The 20,467-nt window shown below is 37.4% G+C and overlaps 1 protein-coding gene across 6 annotated transcripts in view; it reads right to left on the bottom strand.

Moving 5' to 3' along the window:
• Positions 1-20,467, bottom strand: part of LOC125463480 (alpha-1,6-mannosylglycoprotein 6-beta-N-acetylglucosaminyltransferase B) — an 875,834-nt gene that overhangs the window by 495,296 nt on the left and 360,071 nt on the right. For all 6 annotated transcript variants that reach the window (XM_059653747.1, XM_048554765.2, XM_048554763.2 and 3 more), the window contains one exon: positions 10,590-10,720. In XM_059653747.1, coding sequence (XP_059509730.1) covers positions 10,590-10,701 — 112 coding nt within the window. In that variant the 5' untranslated portion in view covers positions 10,702-10,720. The remainder of the gene's footprint in view (positions 1-10,589; positions 10,721-20,467) is intronic.

Consider the following 20,467-nt stretch of genomic DNA (forward strand, 5'->3'; position numbering starts at 1 on the left):
GGATACATTCAATGAACTCCTCCTCAAGGTTGCCTTGACCAACCTGCTTTGACCAATTTACATGTAGATTAAAATCTCCAATGATAATTGCTGTTTTACAGGCATTAGTTATTTCTTTGTTTATTGCCTGCCCCAATGTGATGTCTTTTTTTGGTGGCCTGTAGTCAATGCCTAACAGTGACTTTTTCTTCTTAGAATTTCTAATGTCCATCCAAACAGATTCAATCTTATTCTCCATAGAACATATATTATCTCACACTACCGCCCTGACATCATCCTTAAACATCATCACTACACTACTTCCCTTGCTTTCCTGCCTGTCCTTCTAACAGTCTGATACCTTCGGACATTTAATTCCCAGTCGTGACCATCCTGCTACGATGTCTCCATAATAGCTACCAAATCATACTCATTCGCGATGATTTGTGTTGTTAACTCATCTACCTTGTTTCAAGTGCTACGAGCACTTAGGTAAAGTGCCTTCATGTTAGTTTTTCTACCTTTTTGAAGTCTAACATCTCCATTAATATCTCCTGAGTTTTCCTTCCTCTTAACTTCTTTCATAGTCTTTGATCTAGTTAAACCCTTCTGCACACATGGTAAAACCTGCTGCTCTCTTTTCAATTTACCATGATGCTTACGGGCACTTTCCCCTTCCCATCCTCCCAATTCACTAGTTTAAATCCTAGTGACCTCCTTGTTTATCATTTTTGCTGGAACACTGGTTCCAGGTCAGTTCAGGTGGAGACCATTCCAATGGCACAGATCCCTCCTGTTCTAAAAATGTTGCCAATGCTCCATGAAATGGAATCCCCCTTTCCCACAACACTCCTTTAGCCATGTGTTTACTTCCTTAATTTTCTTATTCCTCTGCCAATTCTCACACGGCTCGGGTAGTAACCCAAAGATAATAGCCCTTGAGGATCTGTTCCTTTAATTTTGTTCTTTGTGCTTGATAATCCCAAAACAAGTCCACCTGGCCAGCCTTGCCTATGTTGCTTGTTCCAGCATGGACCACAGCAACTGGATCCTTGCCCTCCCACTCCAATATCCTCTCAAGCTGGTCAGAGATGCCCCTCACCCTAGCTAGCTCATCATCCCTACAGCCCTTTTCCCTATCCCTCCACAAGGAGCAAGTACATCATAACTGTTGGACAAGGTCAAAATATGAGGCTCCTCCTGAATTCAGGACCCCTCTACCTTTCTCGCTTGCCATCACCCCCTGCTGTCCCTGATCACTGGCTGAATTTGAAGTAATTGATTTGTCAGTTGTGATCACCTCCTGAAACAAAGTGTCTAGGTGCTTCTTCCCCTCCTAGATGTGCCGCAATGTTTGAAGCTCAGATTCCAGCTCATCAACTGTGAGCTGAAGTTCCTTTAATAACCAACACTTGCTGCAGATGTGGTCACTGCAGCTCGCAATGGGGTCAGATCGCTCCCACCTCATACAGCTACAACATGTCACCTGCTCAACCATTTCCACTTAGTTAATTTATTAATTAGTTAATCCCAGGCTAGTTAATTTATTAATTAGTTTTGGATTGTCTTTTTTAAAAACTCGCCTCCCAGGTTGGCCTGGGCTCTGTTTGCTCCCGCTCCAGGCTCCAGCCGCATCTCACTTCCAGGACACATTTCCCATGTTGGCATGGTCTCTGACTCATCTCCTGCGTTGGGCTAGACTTGGACTTGCTTACGTTCTCCATTCCCTCCAGATAAGTTTAAGAACTGAAAAGTTGCAGTGGGGTATGAAAAACTGCAGAAAGGGGGGAGAAAAGCGAGAAAGAAGAAAAAGAACTGACAAGCAGAGAGATTCCAGCTCAAGCATCCTACTCTGCATCCATCTTGAACTTCTGGGTAAGATTGGCCTCCTGAAACAAAGCATCCAGGTACTTCTCCCTGTCCTGGATGTGCCGCAGTGTTTGAAGCTCAGATTCCAGCTCATCAAGCCTGAGCTGACGTTCCTCCAGCAACCAACACTGGGTACAGAGAAAATAGGTGCTGGAGTAGAACATTCAGCCACTCAAACTAGTTCCACCATTCAATATGATCATGTTTGATCGTCCAACTCAATACCTGGTTCTCCCTTTCTCCCCATGCCCTTTGATCTATTTAGCTGAAGAACTATGTCCAACTCCTTCTTGAAAACATTCAATATTTTGGCTTGTATTGCTTTCCATGGCAGAGAATTCCACAGGTTCACCACAATGTGGGTGAAGAAATTTCTCCTCTTCTCAGTCCTAATTGGCTTACTCCATGTCTTTAGGCTATGATCCCTAGTTCTGGCCTCCCTCATCATAAGGGACGTCATTCCCTTGCACTCATCTGTGTATCTACCTGTACCCTACAAAACACCCTGGATTATGAACATGGTGATCTTCACTTGCAATCTAAAAATAAGGGAAGTTAGAAGTGTGCATATATACCACTGCCATTTGGTACACAAATGGCATATGTAGCATCTAGAAAATAAGCATTAGACAACTACTTTATTGCCTCAAAGTCCAGAAAAGATGTTTTCTTTGAAGTATCAATGTCAATATTTTGAATGAAATAACATCTCTTGAAGGGAAGAGTGGGATTGGCCAAGATTGATATATATGAACAACATTCAAATAATAGGCCATGACGAGAATCATTAACTCTGTTACACTCTCCGCAGATGCTGCTAGACCTTCAGTGTGCTTACAGCATTTTCTGTTCTTACATCAATATTTTACTGTGTGTTAATTACCTACAGGTACTATAAATAGAACAAAAATATCTCTTAATGCTACATCCCAAAAACAATTTCACTGTACAACAGTTTCCCTATTTAACCTTCATCAGATTCTTGCTTTTTAAATGGTATTCTGCTTCTCTCTGCTTTGTTACAGTACAATCTGTGACACAGTTAGGAAAGCACTCATCTTCCCAGCATGATTAAAAAACTGAAATCAGGCAATGATACAAGTCTGTTATAAACAATAGCTGGTCTTATGAGTTCTACATTCCATATAACAAAATTAATGTTGAGAACGTACAGAAAGATATTGCAGACCCTCGGGATCCTGCATACAATGGAGAACGTGGAGCTCAAGGACCAACACTACTTGCCAACAAATGAGTACAAGTGATCCAATGATACATTGAAGGAAAAATTTCAGAAATAAATGATCTTTTCCGAGGAATGTCTTGTTAGCCGACAGAAATACCAACATCGTGTCTCCCTTCATTGGACAATATTTCCTGCAGAATGAACTGCAATTGAAATTTCATATTCTTTCCATTCAATTACAAGTAATTGACTAACATCTAAAGTTCACCATCGACAGCCAAGAAGGGCCTATTTCCATTTCTAATTGGCAATTGTAATTCCATCTTCCAGGCAAGTAAGTTAGAAAGTTTATTTAAAACATAATGAATTCAAAGAGCATAAACAATGGATTATGAATACAAAAGCTACAGCAATTTGATTTATTGGGATCTCAATTTTTCAGTACATTCCCACCAAGTATGTTCAGTACATGTCTAATCTTGCCCTACAAGTAAAACCCATAAAATACCTTGTTCTTATAACCAGATTGTTAACCATCGAGATTAGATCAAGAATTTATACAATTTTGTGTATTGATCCTTTTGATGGCTTAACTGAAACAAAATTAAGTTAATGTTTGGAATTTCAGTTTCATCTCTACATTAATTCCTTGTCAATGTTTATCCCAGTAAAAAAAATCTGGTTCTGGATTTTTTAAAATTAATACTGATGTGTCTGTTTCTTGAAACCACACACTTTGAGACAATGAATTTGCTAATTATATTTAGTCGACAAAGATTAGTTGATGCAATTTTAATATTTCTCCAGTTCAAACAACACTCTTAACAGCCTTTTTCAAGCAGGCATTATTAATAATGACATTTCCTGCCGTGATTTTTTTGGATGTCTTTATTAAATTTCAATTAAGCCATTGATATTTCAAATAGACTACTTTTCCTCAAGATAAGGCTTTTGAAATATATGCCTTTCTAAAACCTCTGAGGCATTGCATGAGGAGATCGAAGATAGCACAATTAGAATAACAGCTTAGGACACAGCCATTTAAAAAGATTAGAAAGAGACTTTTTTTACATTATGTTACTTTACATTAATGCACTGTATTTTAAAAGCAATTATTCAATCACTTGAATCTTATTTAAGTGCCATATTTGCATTCATTTACATTTTAAAAACAAATTGCAAGATGAGAACTGCAACTCAACTTGGTCCACAATGTTAGCAGATGCAGAGTTTTTGTTGAGCACAATCACTGATCCGGACACAAATTATGTCTAACTTGTGCATATTTTGAGAAGTGTGTTTATCTTCAAGTTTCTGTGTAAACCCTTTTGCACAGATATAACTAAAATCAGCTATGAGCCAAAGCAACATCTCAAAAATATACATTTTAAAGAAATCCAAAATTTTCTTTAAACGTATTCCTCAATATATTTCAGAGCAACGTCTTGGAACAGTCTAACAAAGACAACAAAAATAGGTTTACAACAAGAAATAAGCATGTTAACTATTATGACAATCTATTGGTAACTAGATTTTAAGTTACAGAAAATGACTTTTGTAAAGAATATACAGAACCTTTCATGTGGGAATACAGTCTTTTTTAAAAAGCGTCAAACCTTTTAATGCATGCCCTTTTTGTAACTCTACACAAAATATCATTCTCACAAGCTAACATCAAACACAAGTAGCAGAGATTCAGAATGGTGAGAAATTCTACTTGGAGAGAATGGCCAGTTTTGTATATAGGACCAGTTCCTAGCATGGTGTTTTTACAACAGCGCAAAAGATAATGAAAACTTGATTGACAGAGAATACAAATTGTGCTTTAAAGTCCAGCATCTTGCATGCTGATTAACCTGCCCTTGGGTGAACTGCAGCAAAAAAAAGCCTAGTGCAACTGAATGAGAACTCAAGCTCAAGAATTTTGAAGGTATAATTCAATTGCAGGATAATACTGAACCTTCATTATCATCAAAAACAAAAATGCAGTTTTACATTTCCAACATCATGAGGATTAGGTCCAGCATTAGTGGGGACTGGATCAGGCTTGCTTTTTAAGAGGGAGTGGCTTGATGTTGCCTCAGGGCATGGAGAGATCTGTGATCTGGAGGACAGACTGGAAGATTGCATTGCAAGAAGTGTCTAAAAAAAAGTGTTTTGCTTTGGTACAGAAATGTGGGCTTTATTGATGAATTTAGTGTTTTGGTGGGCATTTTATTGAAGGAATTGCATATTGAGGTATGGTTGATGTTGTCTTCAAGCAATCCTCCAGCCACCAGCCCCAAAAGAGACTGGACTCCAAATAGGCCTTCATTTGTCTTTGGATATTAACCATAATGTTGAGAGGGACTTCAACTGCTAACTAAACCTGCACTTTTAAAATGATAGCTATGCTATGCAGCCAAAAAAGAGAGGTATTTCAGTTTGGAACTTGAAATGATCTCTATTCATTTGCCAAGTCCTGCATCTAAGGGGTGTACATATCAATGCATGTGTGTTGGAGTAATTGTTTTTCGATAAAGCCTTGAAGTATGCAAGAAGTCCTTCTGCACCTGCCACATCATTCTCTGTGGAATTTTGCATCTTAGAAGTGCAAAGACAAGCAGGATCATCCCAACAACCAGAGTAAGGTAGAATCAACAGCTAACCTATAAATAAATTGATGATTCCTTTTCCCACCTTTGGTCTTTGTTCGCAGCTGAGTACCTAATGAACTGTGCGAGGTTCAGAGATGGTGTTAGGTGGTGCGTTGAGCTCCAAAATGATACCACTGGCATCAAATCAGGAGGTGCCATTTTGGAACTTTAGTGTTCTTGTAACTACCGAGACAATGATACTATCAAACTCCATCTCTTGCCTACCACGTCTTCTAACACCAGCCCAGTTTCCATCACTCAAATCTTCCAACCTCATAAGCAAATCATTGAGAACAATATATTGTACTGGAATTAGAAAGGAATATAAGGGCAAATGGCCATTATATGATTATACTTATTTTAGTCTTTGAGTGTGCTAACCAGTATTGTCTTAAGTAATGGAACCTGCCAGTCTATCATTCTGAATACAACATGGAGAAGTCCAAGAATGAGGAAAAGAATTAAAATAAATGTATGAGTAGAATCCGTTTTAGAAGCAATAAAGATAAACCACAATGCGTTTTTAGGATTAAACATGATTACAGGTAGCAACTTCAACTATATGAATTGTCTAGAGTTAAACATTCCTGACTACTTATTATTGACTTATAGAATTTATATATTTAAATGTGATTATCCTTGTAAATGTGTCTAACTATTGTTCTTGCATATTCAACATTTTCAGATCACTAAATAGATTTCCAGTCCATTCTGATCATAATGAGAGGTTCTGTGAAAATTATCAACCTGAAATTTTCAGTTTCTTTTTCCAGAGATGCTGTATAAACTCGTGAACATGTCTAGTGTTTTGTTTTCATTTTAGAGTTCCTACAGTTCCAATATTTTGCTGTTGCGCTGTTCTGATTATTTTAAAATCAGGAACTTTCTAAAAATGCTGTAGGATATGAATTTGTCGTGGTTGTTAGAGTAAACTGGACAAGAGAGACGGCACAACATCGTGGGCTGAAGGGCCTGTACTGTGCTGTACTTTTCTATGTTCTATGTTCTTACCAGCCTGTGTTCTAAGTTTGTAACGAAAAGTCAAGTAAAGCATAAAATGGTCTGTCCATTCTCTGTAATCCATTTTGAACATAATCTGGGATGAATTCATATTTATTTCAGTGATAATTAATGACATGTTTTCAAAAAAGCCCTTGGAATTGGGTGAATTTGATTTTTAATGCTTATGCAGCATTGTGAAAATGTTTTAATATTGATTCTAATTCTTGCTACAGAGGTAGAAATTTCCAAGCATGTAAATTGAAGCCTCAAGTGGACATCTGTCTGATTTGTGTAAGATCTGAGACTGCTGTTGAAACGATGGACACTGAATCAAATGAAAGTTATTCAGACATATAGATGGAAGTCAAGTAGAAATCAGATCTGCACCCACATATGAAATTAAATTCAATCAACTTCCTCAACCTTAAGTTGGTTTGTGAAGCTAGGACATGTAGTCATGCCCATCGATTACTTTAACTCCAATAATCTGATTAGATGTTATCTGTCTTTTGGTTTTCATATACCATGTGATTTCTTCGATCAAGCAGCTTTGTCAGTATGATACGGTCTCAATGCTGTCCTGTTAGCTTATGTAATCTACACCACAAAGGCTGAGTTCTTGTTGATCCAGACGACTTGAAGTTTAAATAATACTAATTATTTATATTGTCATAAAATCAATGATTTGTTTATAGTCTAAGTTTTATGCTTTCTGATGAAACTGTACATTACAAATACAAAGCTTACTTACATCATACTGACTTCATTTCACTAAGAGCCTGACTAAATGCAAGGCTGGTATCTTTATGCTGAAACAACACTGGTTTTGATATCATAAATATTCCCTGCCTGTCTGTCTCAACCAGCCCATCTCTCATCCTAACACACTTTTCCCTTTAAAAAATGGGAAGTTTGTCTAATGATACATACAACGATGCATATAGGTACATTGTCCCTAATATTTAGATAATAGTCTGTTGGATGTAGAACAACTGATCTAATCCTTACACGGTTATCAAAATTTATCTGTGTATGTTCACTGTGGTATGCTGTGTGTTATTTTAGCTAGATATGCATCATTTCATGGATGTATGATAGCTGTCTGCCATGACACCTTCAACATCTGACTTGTTCTGATGTGTGAAGAGTGGTTGATGATACGCAGTTTGGATATGTCACGTATTTCTTCACAGGACTTTACCATTTATAATTACAACATCAGCTGACTGAGACTGGACACAATAATGTCGATTTTTCCGTGAACCTATGCGTTCATATGAAAATATCTTTATGCTTTCATGTGGCCCGATTTTTCCATTGATCATATTCTTGTGTCATTGTCTACTACCATTCCAACAATGCTTGTGTTTAGATGGTGAGGTTATGTCTTCCAAACATCACATTTTCTGCAGACAGTCAATTATGGACATGAACAAAAGCACAGCTGTCTGAAAATCATGGAAAGTCACTTTACATTTGACTATCATGGATGTTCTTGTACGAACACTGCATTCTGCACCACTGGACAGTGGGAGAAGAGTTCACGTGTGTGGGCTAGGGGGTGTTCAACATATCCTGGAAGGGTGCATGTGTGTACTGCGGGCTATTGTTTCACAAAAATTTCTGCCTGCTATTGAACACCTTTAATATGGTAGCCAAAGCATCAATAAACGCTGCACCAGTGTCATCTTTGATTTGTCACACAAAAGAGAATTCAGTGAAACAGTCAGTCACCTGCTTGTAATTATGTTCTTGGGCACGAAAATATCAGTGATGTGCTTGTACCATGGCTAAGAAATCTAAAGATGGATCTAAAGATTCTCTTGATTGCTGATTGTGAAATCACACAACTTGATCAGTTGCTTGATGCTCTCTGTTACACCAGGCTAAAAGAAATATTCTTGTGCCAATCTTTCGGCTTCCTTCTGCCATATAACATAAATGCATATGATATAGCATGTCTGGATGAAAAAGTCATATAATTACCACTTAATTGCCTGTGAAGATAATAATCTTAGAGAATCCTAGTTCACTTCTGAAATATGAGAAATGATGTGCTAGCTGGGAGACTGTTGTATGTGTTCAGACAATGCTGGATGATGAAGTTTATGAGCTGTTGCAGCTGGTCATCATGTGATATAGCTTGCTGCATCTGCTCTGCTTGGCTGTGAACAAAATGTGTGAGGTCAATGTTGCAGGTCTTGCATCTTTGGAGTTGCAATTTGTTAGCTCTTGGATGTTAAATCTGTACTTGTTGTTAGAACAATGATAGAAGATACTGTTTCATCGATTATGTGAACAATTTCAGGAGTCTGTAGTGATGCGATGTATTGACATTTAAATTGAATAAAGCCAATGTATATGGATTGCATTACATTGGACCAATTTCCTGAGTTCATCTCTCAAAAATATGTAAGGGCATAATACTTCCATTTGTACCAGTGTCAATCTTTGTGTTTCATGAACGTTACCTTTGCTTTTGAGGATAATCACTTGAGTGAAGGTAAAAGATTCAACATTTCTCATGGCATTCATGTAATGAACCAAATTAACGACATGTAGTATCTGACTGAGATCTGTAAACTGTGACATTGAAAGTATGTGTTGGACATCATTGACATGCTTGTATTCCATGGATAGAACATGGAAAAAAGCTTGGAACTTGTCCTTGACCTCATTCCTTTATTGACTCTTCCTCATATGTAGTTCTAGAGCATTGTGCTGCACTTCGGATTGAAATGTGTAAGAAACCCAATTGCTCAAGGAAACCCAATTGCTCAAGGAAACCCAATATACTTTTGATTCTGTCACAAAATGCTGGATACTGTTTTAGTGGGTGAGACAATCCAGGTCTCATACAAAACTTGGATGTTTTGCAGAACCTGTCAATGGCTACATTAGCTTACATAATGTTGAGCCCCTGAAGATGTTGTTGGATAACTACAATTGGTTTGAATTACTTCCACCAAAGCATCAATGGTATATTCTTTAGGTTTATCGGTGTGGAGCCTTTCTAAAAGATTTAATTGTTGAAAGACCATGACCAGTTCCGTAAGCCTTTTAAATTTGGACCTTTAGAGAGAGTATGTTGTGTACCTATGCATTGTCAACTGCTTATGAATTGATTGATTGTTTCAAACCTGGCTGTTGACAGTATGATATGAACTCAAGTCTGCATTTCCTTAAGTTTATTCAAACTTTAAATTGGTGCTCTAAAAATTGCAAGGTTTTGTCAGGATGTTTGTGGTCATGCTTAGTAATGCCAGATGACTTAAACTGATCTTTAATTTATTTTTTCACTCCAGCTGCCTTGCATTTCAGGAAGGAACTATACACAAATGTTTCTTCGTCATTGAGGTTATTGCACTTCAGTATCGGCTGCCTTCCTTTAATCTTGGTTGTAGTTGTAATTTCTGTTATGGACTCAGTTAGATGATGAGGAATGACTATCAGGAAAAGAAAAAGCCCTTCAAACAGGCACAGATGCTATGATCTTTCAGTATCAAGTAGTTGTCATGAAATACCTGTCATCATAAGCTTTTAGTGACCCTCGGTGCCATCATGGCATTGTTTGTTGGGTCAAATACATCTGCCAGTTTTATATAATCTGAGTGCTGCCCTATTTATTGGTTAATATAACCAAATACCACAAAGATTGGACTCTTGTTGAGACTCGTATCTTGAAGTTTATAAACAACCCTGCGTACATTGCAATCACATCGCAGACTTGCATAAAGGTTCAACCTTTACTGATTTAAATGTACAATACATGCATATAACTAACTGAAGGAGCACACTACATTGACTCAATTGTACAGGCATCTTTATAGCAGAAAGATACCTGCCAAATCTAGAATGTATGTCTTTATACGACAAGATAGAGCAGAATAGAATTATGGAAGTCTATTAAAATGTACCTTTCTCATAGAAAGAAACTTCTCTTCTTGTGGTAAGGCTTGTTTGTAGAAGCTGCTCAACTCTACTTGTTAAATGTGAAACGTTTTGTGCAATTGCTTGAATCTTGTCCATCAGTCCAGCTGGCTGAAAACTAAGAAAGAAAGAAAGAAAGTAATTTTTGAGCTATTCATAGCTTCTGCCAAAAGGAATAGATAATACAATTTTTAATGATTAAATTGGGCAAAATATATTGCACTGTAATCACTTCAGAACCTTTAAGATTCAGCAGCGAAATGCAAAGTTTGTACTTAAGATAAATGCCTAGATTTCTTATAAACTTATAACATATCCATAAGGCTATTAAACAGTGAATACGTTGATGATATAAGGTTGTCATGGTAGCAGCCAAGTATCTCATACCAGCTTGTTGCTCAAAATTTCCTGACAAGACCACATCATTCGCCATTAGCAATCAAATCACTCACCCATTCCCTTTGCATTCCACAGCAAGAATGGGCTGATGAGTGTTTAAATTAAAAAAAAATCAACTTGCCTGTCTGGTCTTTCTAACAGCCCAACAGCAGTTCCATTTGCAGGTCAGAAATACACTCACCTGGAATAGGTCAGAGCCTCATGAATGAATGCAAATAGGGAACTGATAATGCAACATCAATATTGATGTAATTTTAACTGGACAGGCCAACAGTCTAACAAGCAGCAAACCTTCTGAATACAGAAGGTCTCATCCACACAGTGTTCAATGGAAAATGAGTGATTGTGGCTCTCTGGCATCTTTGCTGCATTATGATGGCACCCACTTTATGATGGAAACTCCACAGTGGACAGCTTTACATTAGTTCAAGGCTGATGCTGGTCCTCGGCTTGCAAATAGCTATGTTCCTCATCCATTCTTGTAAAGGATCTTGGTATGAGAGTGATGACCCCAGGTTTTGCATTTATATTCACAAGCTAACAAACAGAATTAGTAAACAAAGCTGAAAGAGCAATCACCTGCAGTTTCTTGAGGCATTATAGTTTTTTTTAAACATTCAATGGATTTGGATAATGCTGATTAAAATTTCTTGCCCATACCTGATTGCCCTGGTAAGCTATTGTTTGGAACTTTTGCCATCATGGGGTGTAAGGACACTCGAGGTGAAGTTACGATGGGTTTGTTATATTATACTAACGCATTAGGATGTTTCAGAAAGTAATCAAGACTTAACCATGTTACTGTGGGTCGGGAGTTACATGTAGGGTAGACCAAGTTAGGAAAGGAAATCTGCCATCTTAAATAATTATTTTAATAAACAGCAATAACTTGGTCGCCTTTAGGTTAGCTTTTAAATCCAGATTTTATTTAATTCAAATATCATCATTCGCCACAATGGGTTTCAAATTAATGTCAACCAAAGCATTAGCCTGGGATTCTAGATTACCTGTCTAATGATATTACCAGCTGTGCCACTGCCTCCCGTATATGGCATTGTGAGTGATGCATTTCCAAGTCATTTAGGATCGTCCAATTTGCTTCTTCTTATTTTCTGCCCTAAAACACTCCATCATATACCTTCGCTGACAAAGCACACACTTCTCATAAAGGATGATAATTCTTGAGGTTTAGAATATGCCCTGATTGCCTTTCCATAATTCAGCACCTCACATTTATCCAAATTAAAACACCACTCCTTGGCCACTGGCCCATCTGCTCAAGGTCCCATTGCACTCTGAGGTAACCTGTTTGGTTGTAAGATTTTTTTTTATAAATTACTTGTTAACTAGGCAGAGTATATTACACACATGCTCCATCCAGTTGGAGTGAGGGAGAAAAACAAGGATTCATTCAGAGACAACATGTAGTCACTCCGGAAAAGGATAACCTTTGTAGGGTTCGAAGAAATAGAACGCAAACTTTCCCTTCAGATATAAAGTGCTGAAGCCTAATCCTGTGTACCAGAGTTTACCATTTATTCCATGTCCTGCTCATGCTTGGAACAACTGAATTCCCTGCAGCCTGCTATGGAGAACTACCATTTCGAGACTCGCATATTCCCTGGATTATGTTGTTCAGATCTCGACCTGAAATTCCTTAGGCTTCCTGATACTGGCTTCCAGCAGTCAGCGTGACTGCTCCACCAAAAACCAGGAGGTCTGGATTCAAATTCCACCTGGTCCAGAAATGTATAATCACACCTCTGAACAAGTTGATTAGAATGCCCTCAATATCTCTTAAAACTTGATTTTCCTGGCATCAGCGGTAAATTCCTTCTCCCCTTTACAATGAGAAAGAAGTGTGATCGGAACTGCTGACATTTAGCCTAACAAATCCTTTAATTTGGTTTACAGATAAACATGGTTAAATGCCACATTATATCTTCTGGCTGTGATCTGTTTCAGCTTTATTGGCTGTGTCACAGAACATGCTGTACCTAGCTGCTACACAGTTAGATGAATTACTCCACATTAATGGAATGCTTAAGGGCTAAACTCTTATCACGGACTAAAACTCAATGTCCTACCAAGGACTCATTATAATATAACTGACAATAAATCTGCTAATGATCACTCCACACAGTTCTGTCAAGTTTATTGCTCCTATTGACATTTTGTGTCATTGGCATGGAAATTAAACATTCCGGATGATTACCATTTAGCCAGTTCCTGTGAGTTACGTGTTGATAAGGACAATTTAAATGAGACCTCTATAAATATTATTATAAAATTATCCATTTTAATTCCTTTTTCAGCAGTTTTGTGTTCATTTTATGAGCTTTTAAATATTGACCTCCTTGTGTTTAATTACAACAGCAGTCAGAACTAAGCTGTGTGCCTTAACTTGAAACTGAATCATTATTCCAACCCTCCCCCGTCAGCCATATAAACTCAGAAGAGTTAATTTATAACAACCATCTTCCAAGCAGCAGCATCTCAGTTTAGCAATTTTATTACAGCTGCGTTCGGTGTTTAGATTACACTTGCACCAGGACAGTAGATGTGCCTTAAGCAAGATATTTGTCAAAAAGGCTCATTTGCAAGATTTGCAATTTCATGAAAACGTGAACAGAATTATGAAATATTATCGCCAAAGCACTGGTAAAAACTGCAGCAAATCCCAGATGATAAAAATGCAATTTTGATTTTTTTTGTCATTATCTAGAGCAGCATGTTAATAAACGATTTGAATTGGGAACATAATCCCCAAAATAATGGTTAAAACTCCTGGATCCATTGTTATAAAACCGAGTTCTGCTTATTTAATCACTGATAAACAGTAAGCAATTCATTTGTGAGTTGCTTAATTGATTTGTGTAATTGTGCTGGTGTACATTGTTAAACTGATAACAGGAAAAACTTGGAAGAATACTGATTTCGAGCTGAGGCAGGGAAGGAATGTATACATGAGACTTTGGTATAGTATTGAGTGTGTCGTGTGGTTTAGATGCTGGCACTCCCGCCTCGAGTCTGAAAGTTCATTCCTACAGCAAAGGATGAGTACAAAATACAGGCAGATACTCCGGTTCGGTACTGAGGATGGACAATATTGTAAGAAATTTCAACTTTTGGAAACTAAAAGTGCCATGACATTTCAAAGAAGAGCCACCCCTGTATTTATTTCCTAAGCAATATTAATCTCTCAATGAGTAAGTTTAAAATCAGATCACAAAATCTTCATTACATTGCTATTTGAGGAACTTGCTGTAAGCCTAGGGGCTCCTGCATTTCTGTAGTGACTTTGAAAGTGCTCCATTCGTTGCAAAGCTCTTAGGGTATTGTAAAGTTTTGAAGTCTGCAAGACACTATTCTTTTCTCTTTTAACAACATTTAAATTTATTTTATCCCGTCATTTGCAAAGTGCATATAGTGTAACACTGCAACGATTAAAGTATTTTGCATATGTACATCTTATGTGACAACAAGATGTGGAGCTGGAGGAACACAGCAGCTCAGGCAGCATCAGAGGAGTGAGAAAACTGACGTTTTGGGTCAGGACCCTACTTCAGAAAAAATATTATCTTACTATCTCTACCCCTGCATGTGCATGAGCATGTGTGTGTGTGTGTGTGTGTGTGTGTGTGTGTGTGTGTGTGTGTGTGTGTGTGTGTGTGTCTGCGAGTCTGCATGTATTTGCACATTTGTAAGTTCAGTAACAGCAGAGCAATGTTTTAAGATATCCGACGTGACACAACACTAAAAGCATTAAGTTCTCAAAGAAGGCTGAATCAACCAAATGTGTATAATGAGTTGTTTCGAGGGAGTTTTGATTCCTGATTGCTCCAGGCTACAGAATTCTGCTTCTAAAACTATAAACAAGGAAAGGTGACCTTATCTCAGTGGTGGTGAGAAGCTTTACTTGCTCAGTTGGAATAAATCAAAAGAGGACTTGAGCTGAAAAATATATAACCTATTCATGCACAAAGCCAACCAAAGGTAAATGATTGAGATCAAATTGAAGCAAAAAATAATGTTATTTATCCAAAACAAATAACCTGAATACCTATTTTAAAATGGTTAAAAAAAGAATAAAATGTAAGGAAGCTATTTATAGGAAGCCAGCAGGTGTTCCATTTGTCAATGTGTTCATTATTTGATTTGACAGCTGCCTTTATATTTTTAATATACTGGTTATTTGCCAGCTAAATGATAAATTATTAGAACTGGGCAATATTTATGAAAGTCTGTTTGAGTTGTTGGAAATGCACACTGAGCAGTGATGCATGAAATCTGTGCGTCAGAATGACTTTTCTGATTTTAAGATATATTGTGGGTTAAGAGCTAAGGCATTGGTGGTGCTGTGCACCTGACCCTTGTTATTCCTGCATGAGTCATCCATCATTGGATGTAAAAAGGTTTGGCATTGGGGTGGGGTGTATCAAGAAGGAGTTAAATGCCTTTAAAATCATGTTCCAGAAGCTTAGGTGTTAGAATTCTTGATGTGTTATGAGTTAACCATTCCACAATTCTACAAAGATGTGCACAGTTTGTTGTGGTTGATGTTAAAGATATTCATGCCAGAAAGTTAACTTTGCCATGTAGTTGAGCACCACTTTCTCCAAAATAAAAGTAAAATACTGTAACTGTTGGAAATCCAAAATAAGAAAAGAGCAAGAGCCAATAATTCTGAGCAGCTCTAGCAGCATCTGTGGAAAGAAAAGCAAAGTTAGCAATTGAGTTGAATATGATCATTGTTTAGAACTTCTTCTGAGAATCAAAACTTTGCTTCTCTCTCCACAGATTTTGACAGAGCTGTTGAATATTTCCAGTTTCCTGTTTTTAAACCACGTTCCCTAATTTAATTCAAATTTAGGTTTTCTCATCTTTAACTGATGTACAAAAGTTACTTCCAATTATCCTTGGAACGGGAAGAATGAGTGAATTGTTCGAATAGTCTTTTAAAATGCTACTAGTAGTTTCTGTGGAGCACTGAAACAATATAATGAAGATTTGATCAGTGATAATGGGAACTGCAGATGCTGGAAAATCCAAGATAATAAAATGTGAGGCTGGATGAACACAGCAGGCCCAGCAGCATCTCAGGAGCTCTCTGATGAAGGGACTAGGCCCGAAACGTCAGCTTTTGTGCTCCTGAGATGCAGCTGGGCCTGCTGTGTTCATCCAGCCTCACATTTTATTATAATGAAGATTTGACTTTGATTATATTAATTTTGTGTGAACCAAAAAACCTAAAGTGGAAATCAACATTTTTAAATTAGCTTTAGCAGCTTAATGACCCAATGGTATCCAGTATCACATACAATTTACCATTTGTCTGATTAATTAGCTTGGTAAGCCAATGACAAAGTTATCAAGCTTGCACATTGTCAATATATTAATTGAGTTCGGATGTTCTTGCAGAATGTTGATATAAATCAGTACTGAAGTTGAGTACCACAAATGCAGCCCTTTGTTTAAAGTGTCACCATTAGATTAATAGACTAAGTTTTCAAAATGGAAATCAAAAGGCATTTCCAACATAATATTTTGTCAGAAGTGGCTTTGCAAACTTAGTGCTTTGTGAGAACTGCTGAGACAGGAAGGGAAAATATTAACATTTTTCCTGCCTTAATTTGGAGCTGTTCTAACATTTGCATTTCCACTTGCTATGTGAAAGATTACTCTTCTTTAAATATCTTGAAGTTGGTGAACAAAAACAATAAACATAATTTAAAATTGCCCACTGATAAGATTGCATTCAAGAGAACATTGGAATTCTTGACAATGATACTAATTTCAAATCATAGACATAAAAATCTTAGGGAATCCTCATATGCCATTGAAAGAAATGTATACTTTGCATCCAAAATATTTAATCTCCATCAGATTGTACATAATGCAATGAAATTTCTATTTCAGGAAAAGTGAATATTCTCTATCGAGTGAAATCAATCATTTTAATATAATAGTATTGTGATTGGAATTACTGAAGGAAAACTACGTAAAACAATTGTATTATGTTGTTGACGAGGGAATTTTTGGCCATTTTTCTAATACCAAAGTCTATGTATTAATATATCCATGCAGAAGTTTGGCTGTCAGTCAATTTAAATTGGAAGCAAACAAAGGCCATTACAAAGCATCGATATGAATGTCAAATCAAAGGTGATAGGAGTACCCTTCATGAGGAAACAACTCCTTGGTACCTAATGCATGAAGTGTTTAAAAAAATGGTTTACAGGCAATGCTAGGGGTGTTGGTGAAGTGTTTGTTTTATATTGCTTTTGTCAAGATACTTTCAAAAGATTTAGCAACTATACTGTGGGCTGCATTGCAACAAATTAGGAATTGGTTTGAAGCTCCGAAGGATTGGTGTAGTTTGTGACTCAGTGGTAATGAACGTTAAGACACAAGGGATCATATGCCAAGTTAGTTTATTGTTAGGTGAAAGAGCAAAAAATGCATGTGAGTTGTTTCGATATTTTGTGGAACGTAATACTGTTGATTTATCTGTTTATGGTTCAATAAATTCAACTAGTTATTTATGTCCCATTCCACAGTTTGATTGAGATTATTCTCCTGACTTCAGTTGAGCAAAGCATGTGATACATCTTTATAAATGGGTAGGACTTAACTATTATAAGAATTGGATTTGGTAAGTCAAACAGGCAATGCCTGTTGACTCTTGAAGAAGACAAGTTATAAGATTCAGTTGTCACCTTGATTTGACATTCATAGATAACACCAATGCCACATTTAAAAAAAGGAAGTCATTGCACCATTATGGCAGCAACTACAAAATGATTTAGTTTAACATGATCAGGAATGCAATTATTCTGAGAACAAAGAGCTAGATGCAAAACTTTATGAAGGCTAAACCCAAAGAGATGAAGAAAACATTGAGACAAATTGTTTGGAGATCAATGTCTAATAACACTTGAGCCCAAGCCAAATAGAATGCCTTTGAAACAAAAAGAGTGTCACTAGTAAAATAAACAAGTTAAGACTAAATAACTATGAACTGATGTGGATTAACATACAGATTAAAAGTGTAACAACAAGGAAGAATTACCTCCCCGAATTCTACAAGCAAATAGAAGAAGGAGATCCTAAAGGGTGAGTAAAGAAGATAGAATATTGGGGAAAAATAGTTTCAGGAAGGAATGTTTATGGTACTTCAAAAGGAAGATACGTGCCAGCAAAAAATGGAATTGCATAAAATATTTAAATAGTCTTGAAACTGATAAATACAAGATCATAACACAAGAAGAAGACATTTAGCCTATTCTGCCTGTGTTAACCCTCTGAAAAGTGACTAAGTCCTTCGACCTGCCCTTTTCCCATGGTGCAGCAGATGTCTTTCCTTCTTAAGTAAGAATCCAATTTCCTTTTGAAAGTTGCTGTTGAATCTGCTTCTATCATTGATGCAAGCAATGCATTCATAACCATTACAGCTCGCTATATCCAAGTAATCTTCCTGATCTCCCCCCTGGCTTTTTTGCCAATTATTTTAAGTCCTGTGGCCAATGACTATCCACATAGTGGAAACAGTTTTAATCATTTCAAAACTGCTCAAAATTTTGAATACTTCTAACACATCTCTGCTCTGCTAGAAGGAGAATAATCTTCTTGTTTTACTACTTAACTGAAATGCCTTGGGCTGAACTTTCCCTGCAATGTGAAGGTGGCCAGAAAGAAAAACTGGGAAGTGAGATGTACTGCCCTGGTATGTCTTGTATGCTTCAAAACAGGGGCCTTATCTGAGATAACACTGTGTCGAGCTGGATGAACACAGCAGGCCAAGCAGCATCAGAGGAGCAGGAATGTTGATGTTTTAGTTGAGATAAATATATAAATAAATAAATCTCAAGAATCCTACAATTAATTGCATGCAGACTCATCATTGAACCATCACTTCATCACACTCATCTAAAACATTTTTCATCTGTCCTGATTTTCAATTATTACAGAGTTTACTGTCTGAAAGGATCAGGAAGCAGGAGGCTACAAAGAAAACTCAATGACTCTCATTGTCGTTGTAGACATGCTTGCCCAGCCAGTGGGTTTGGTCAAAAATGTTTTGATATCCTGCTAGGTAACATCGTCAGTGAACCTCTCATGAAGCGCCAGTGTTCTGTCCTGCTTGTTATTCATATGCCTGGGGGTATTGGTATTACTTCCAGTTTTGTTTCTCAGTGGTTTCTACACAGCCTCAAATTCAATGTGTTTGTTGATGGACTTCCAGTTGGAATACCAGGCCTCCAGGAATTCCCTGGCAAGTTTCTGTTTGGCTTGTGCAATTATCGACGTATTGTCCCAGTCGAATTACATTACATTGGCCAAATTGGAAGAAAATTGACTCGATAGATACATGAACACCAAATAGCCACCAAGAGACATAACTAATTCTCACATGTCTCACCACGCTCAGACAACGAGGGACACAAATTCGGCCTGGACAAGTCATCCATAATTGCTCAAGCCAAATAGAGACACAGCAGGGAATTCCTAAAGGTCTGATATTCTAACCGCCCTAGCAGGGTGACAAAACATTTGTAACTAAGCCCACCTGCTCGGCTAGCAAGTCTACAACCTCTTCCACAACCCAGGCTACATATCTTCTTGAAAACTTTAGATATCATTGCGCTGGCAGCAAGATATGTTCTTGCTCGGAGGCACTTTCTCTGAGCTGCACTCACAGCAGCAATGACTGCTCAGTCAGCAGATGTGGGTATCACTTCAGGTACTTAATAGGATAATTAGCCTCTATCATGAAATACATTGATATGTTTGACAGTTGACCAGTGCCAGGTAATGACTAGTTTTGTGAGACAGAACCTAGCAATCTCTCCTTAACTTTTGAATTTATTACCATTGCTGAAATCCTGCTACCTAAATCAGGTTACTATTGAGCAGAAGCTAGACTAGAACAGTCACATAAATACTGTATTGAGCAGGTCATCGGCAGGGAATTCTGTGATGAATTCGAGGAAGACAGCTCACCATCTCCTTTGAGGGTATTTAAGTGTGGGAAGTAAATGCTGGCTTAGCCAGCTATACTCGTCTCCTGAAAAAGAAAAAAGTAAAAAAAGTCACCTTTGCCCCTCCTTCGACACTTCCTCCACCAACATTTAGCCTAACCCATTGATTTACCTCTAAATGACTGTTATCCGATCTTTCTTTCTGTGCATTCTGGTCTGAAGTGGTGTACCCATTACTTTATTATTATGAGTTGTAGCCCTAAATACCCCATCTTTGTCCTTGCTGACCTCAAGAGCTCACTACTTCTGTTGGTACTAATTTTATCAATGCCCTTCACACTACACTTACCAAACCTACCACTGCTCATTTCACATTGAAGCAACAACATCCTAAAGAGGAGTCAGGTTAATAAATCTCAAGAATCCTACAATTAATTGCATGCAGACTCATCATTGAACCATTAGATCATCACACTCTCCTGACA

This window comes from Stegostoma tigrinum, chromosome 22 (genome assembly GCF_030684315.1).
Source record: "Stegostoma tigrinum isolate sSteTig4 chromosome 22, sSteTig4.hap1, whole genome shotgun sequence".
Taxonomy (NCBI): Eukaryota; Metazoa; Chordata; class Chondrichthyes; order Orectolobiformes; family Stegostomatidae; genus Stegostoma; species Stegostoma tigrinum.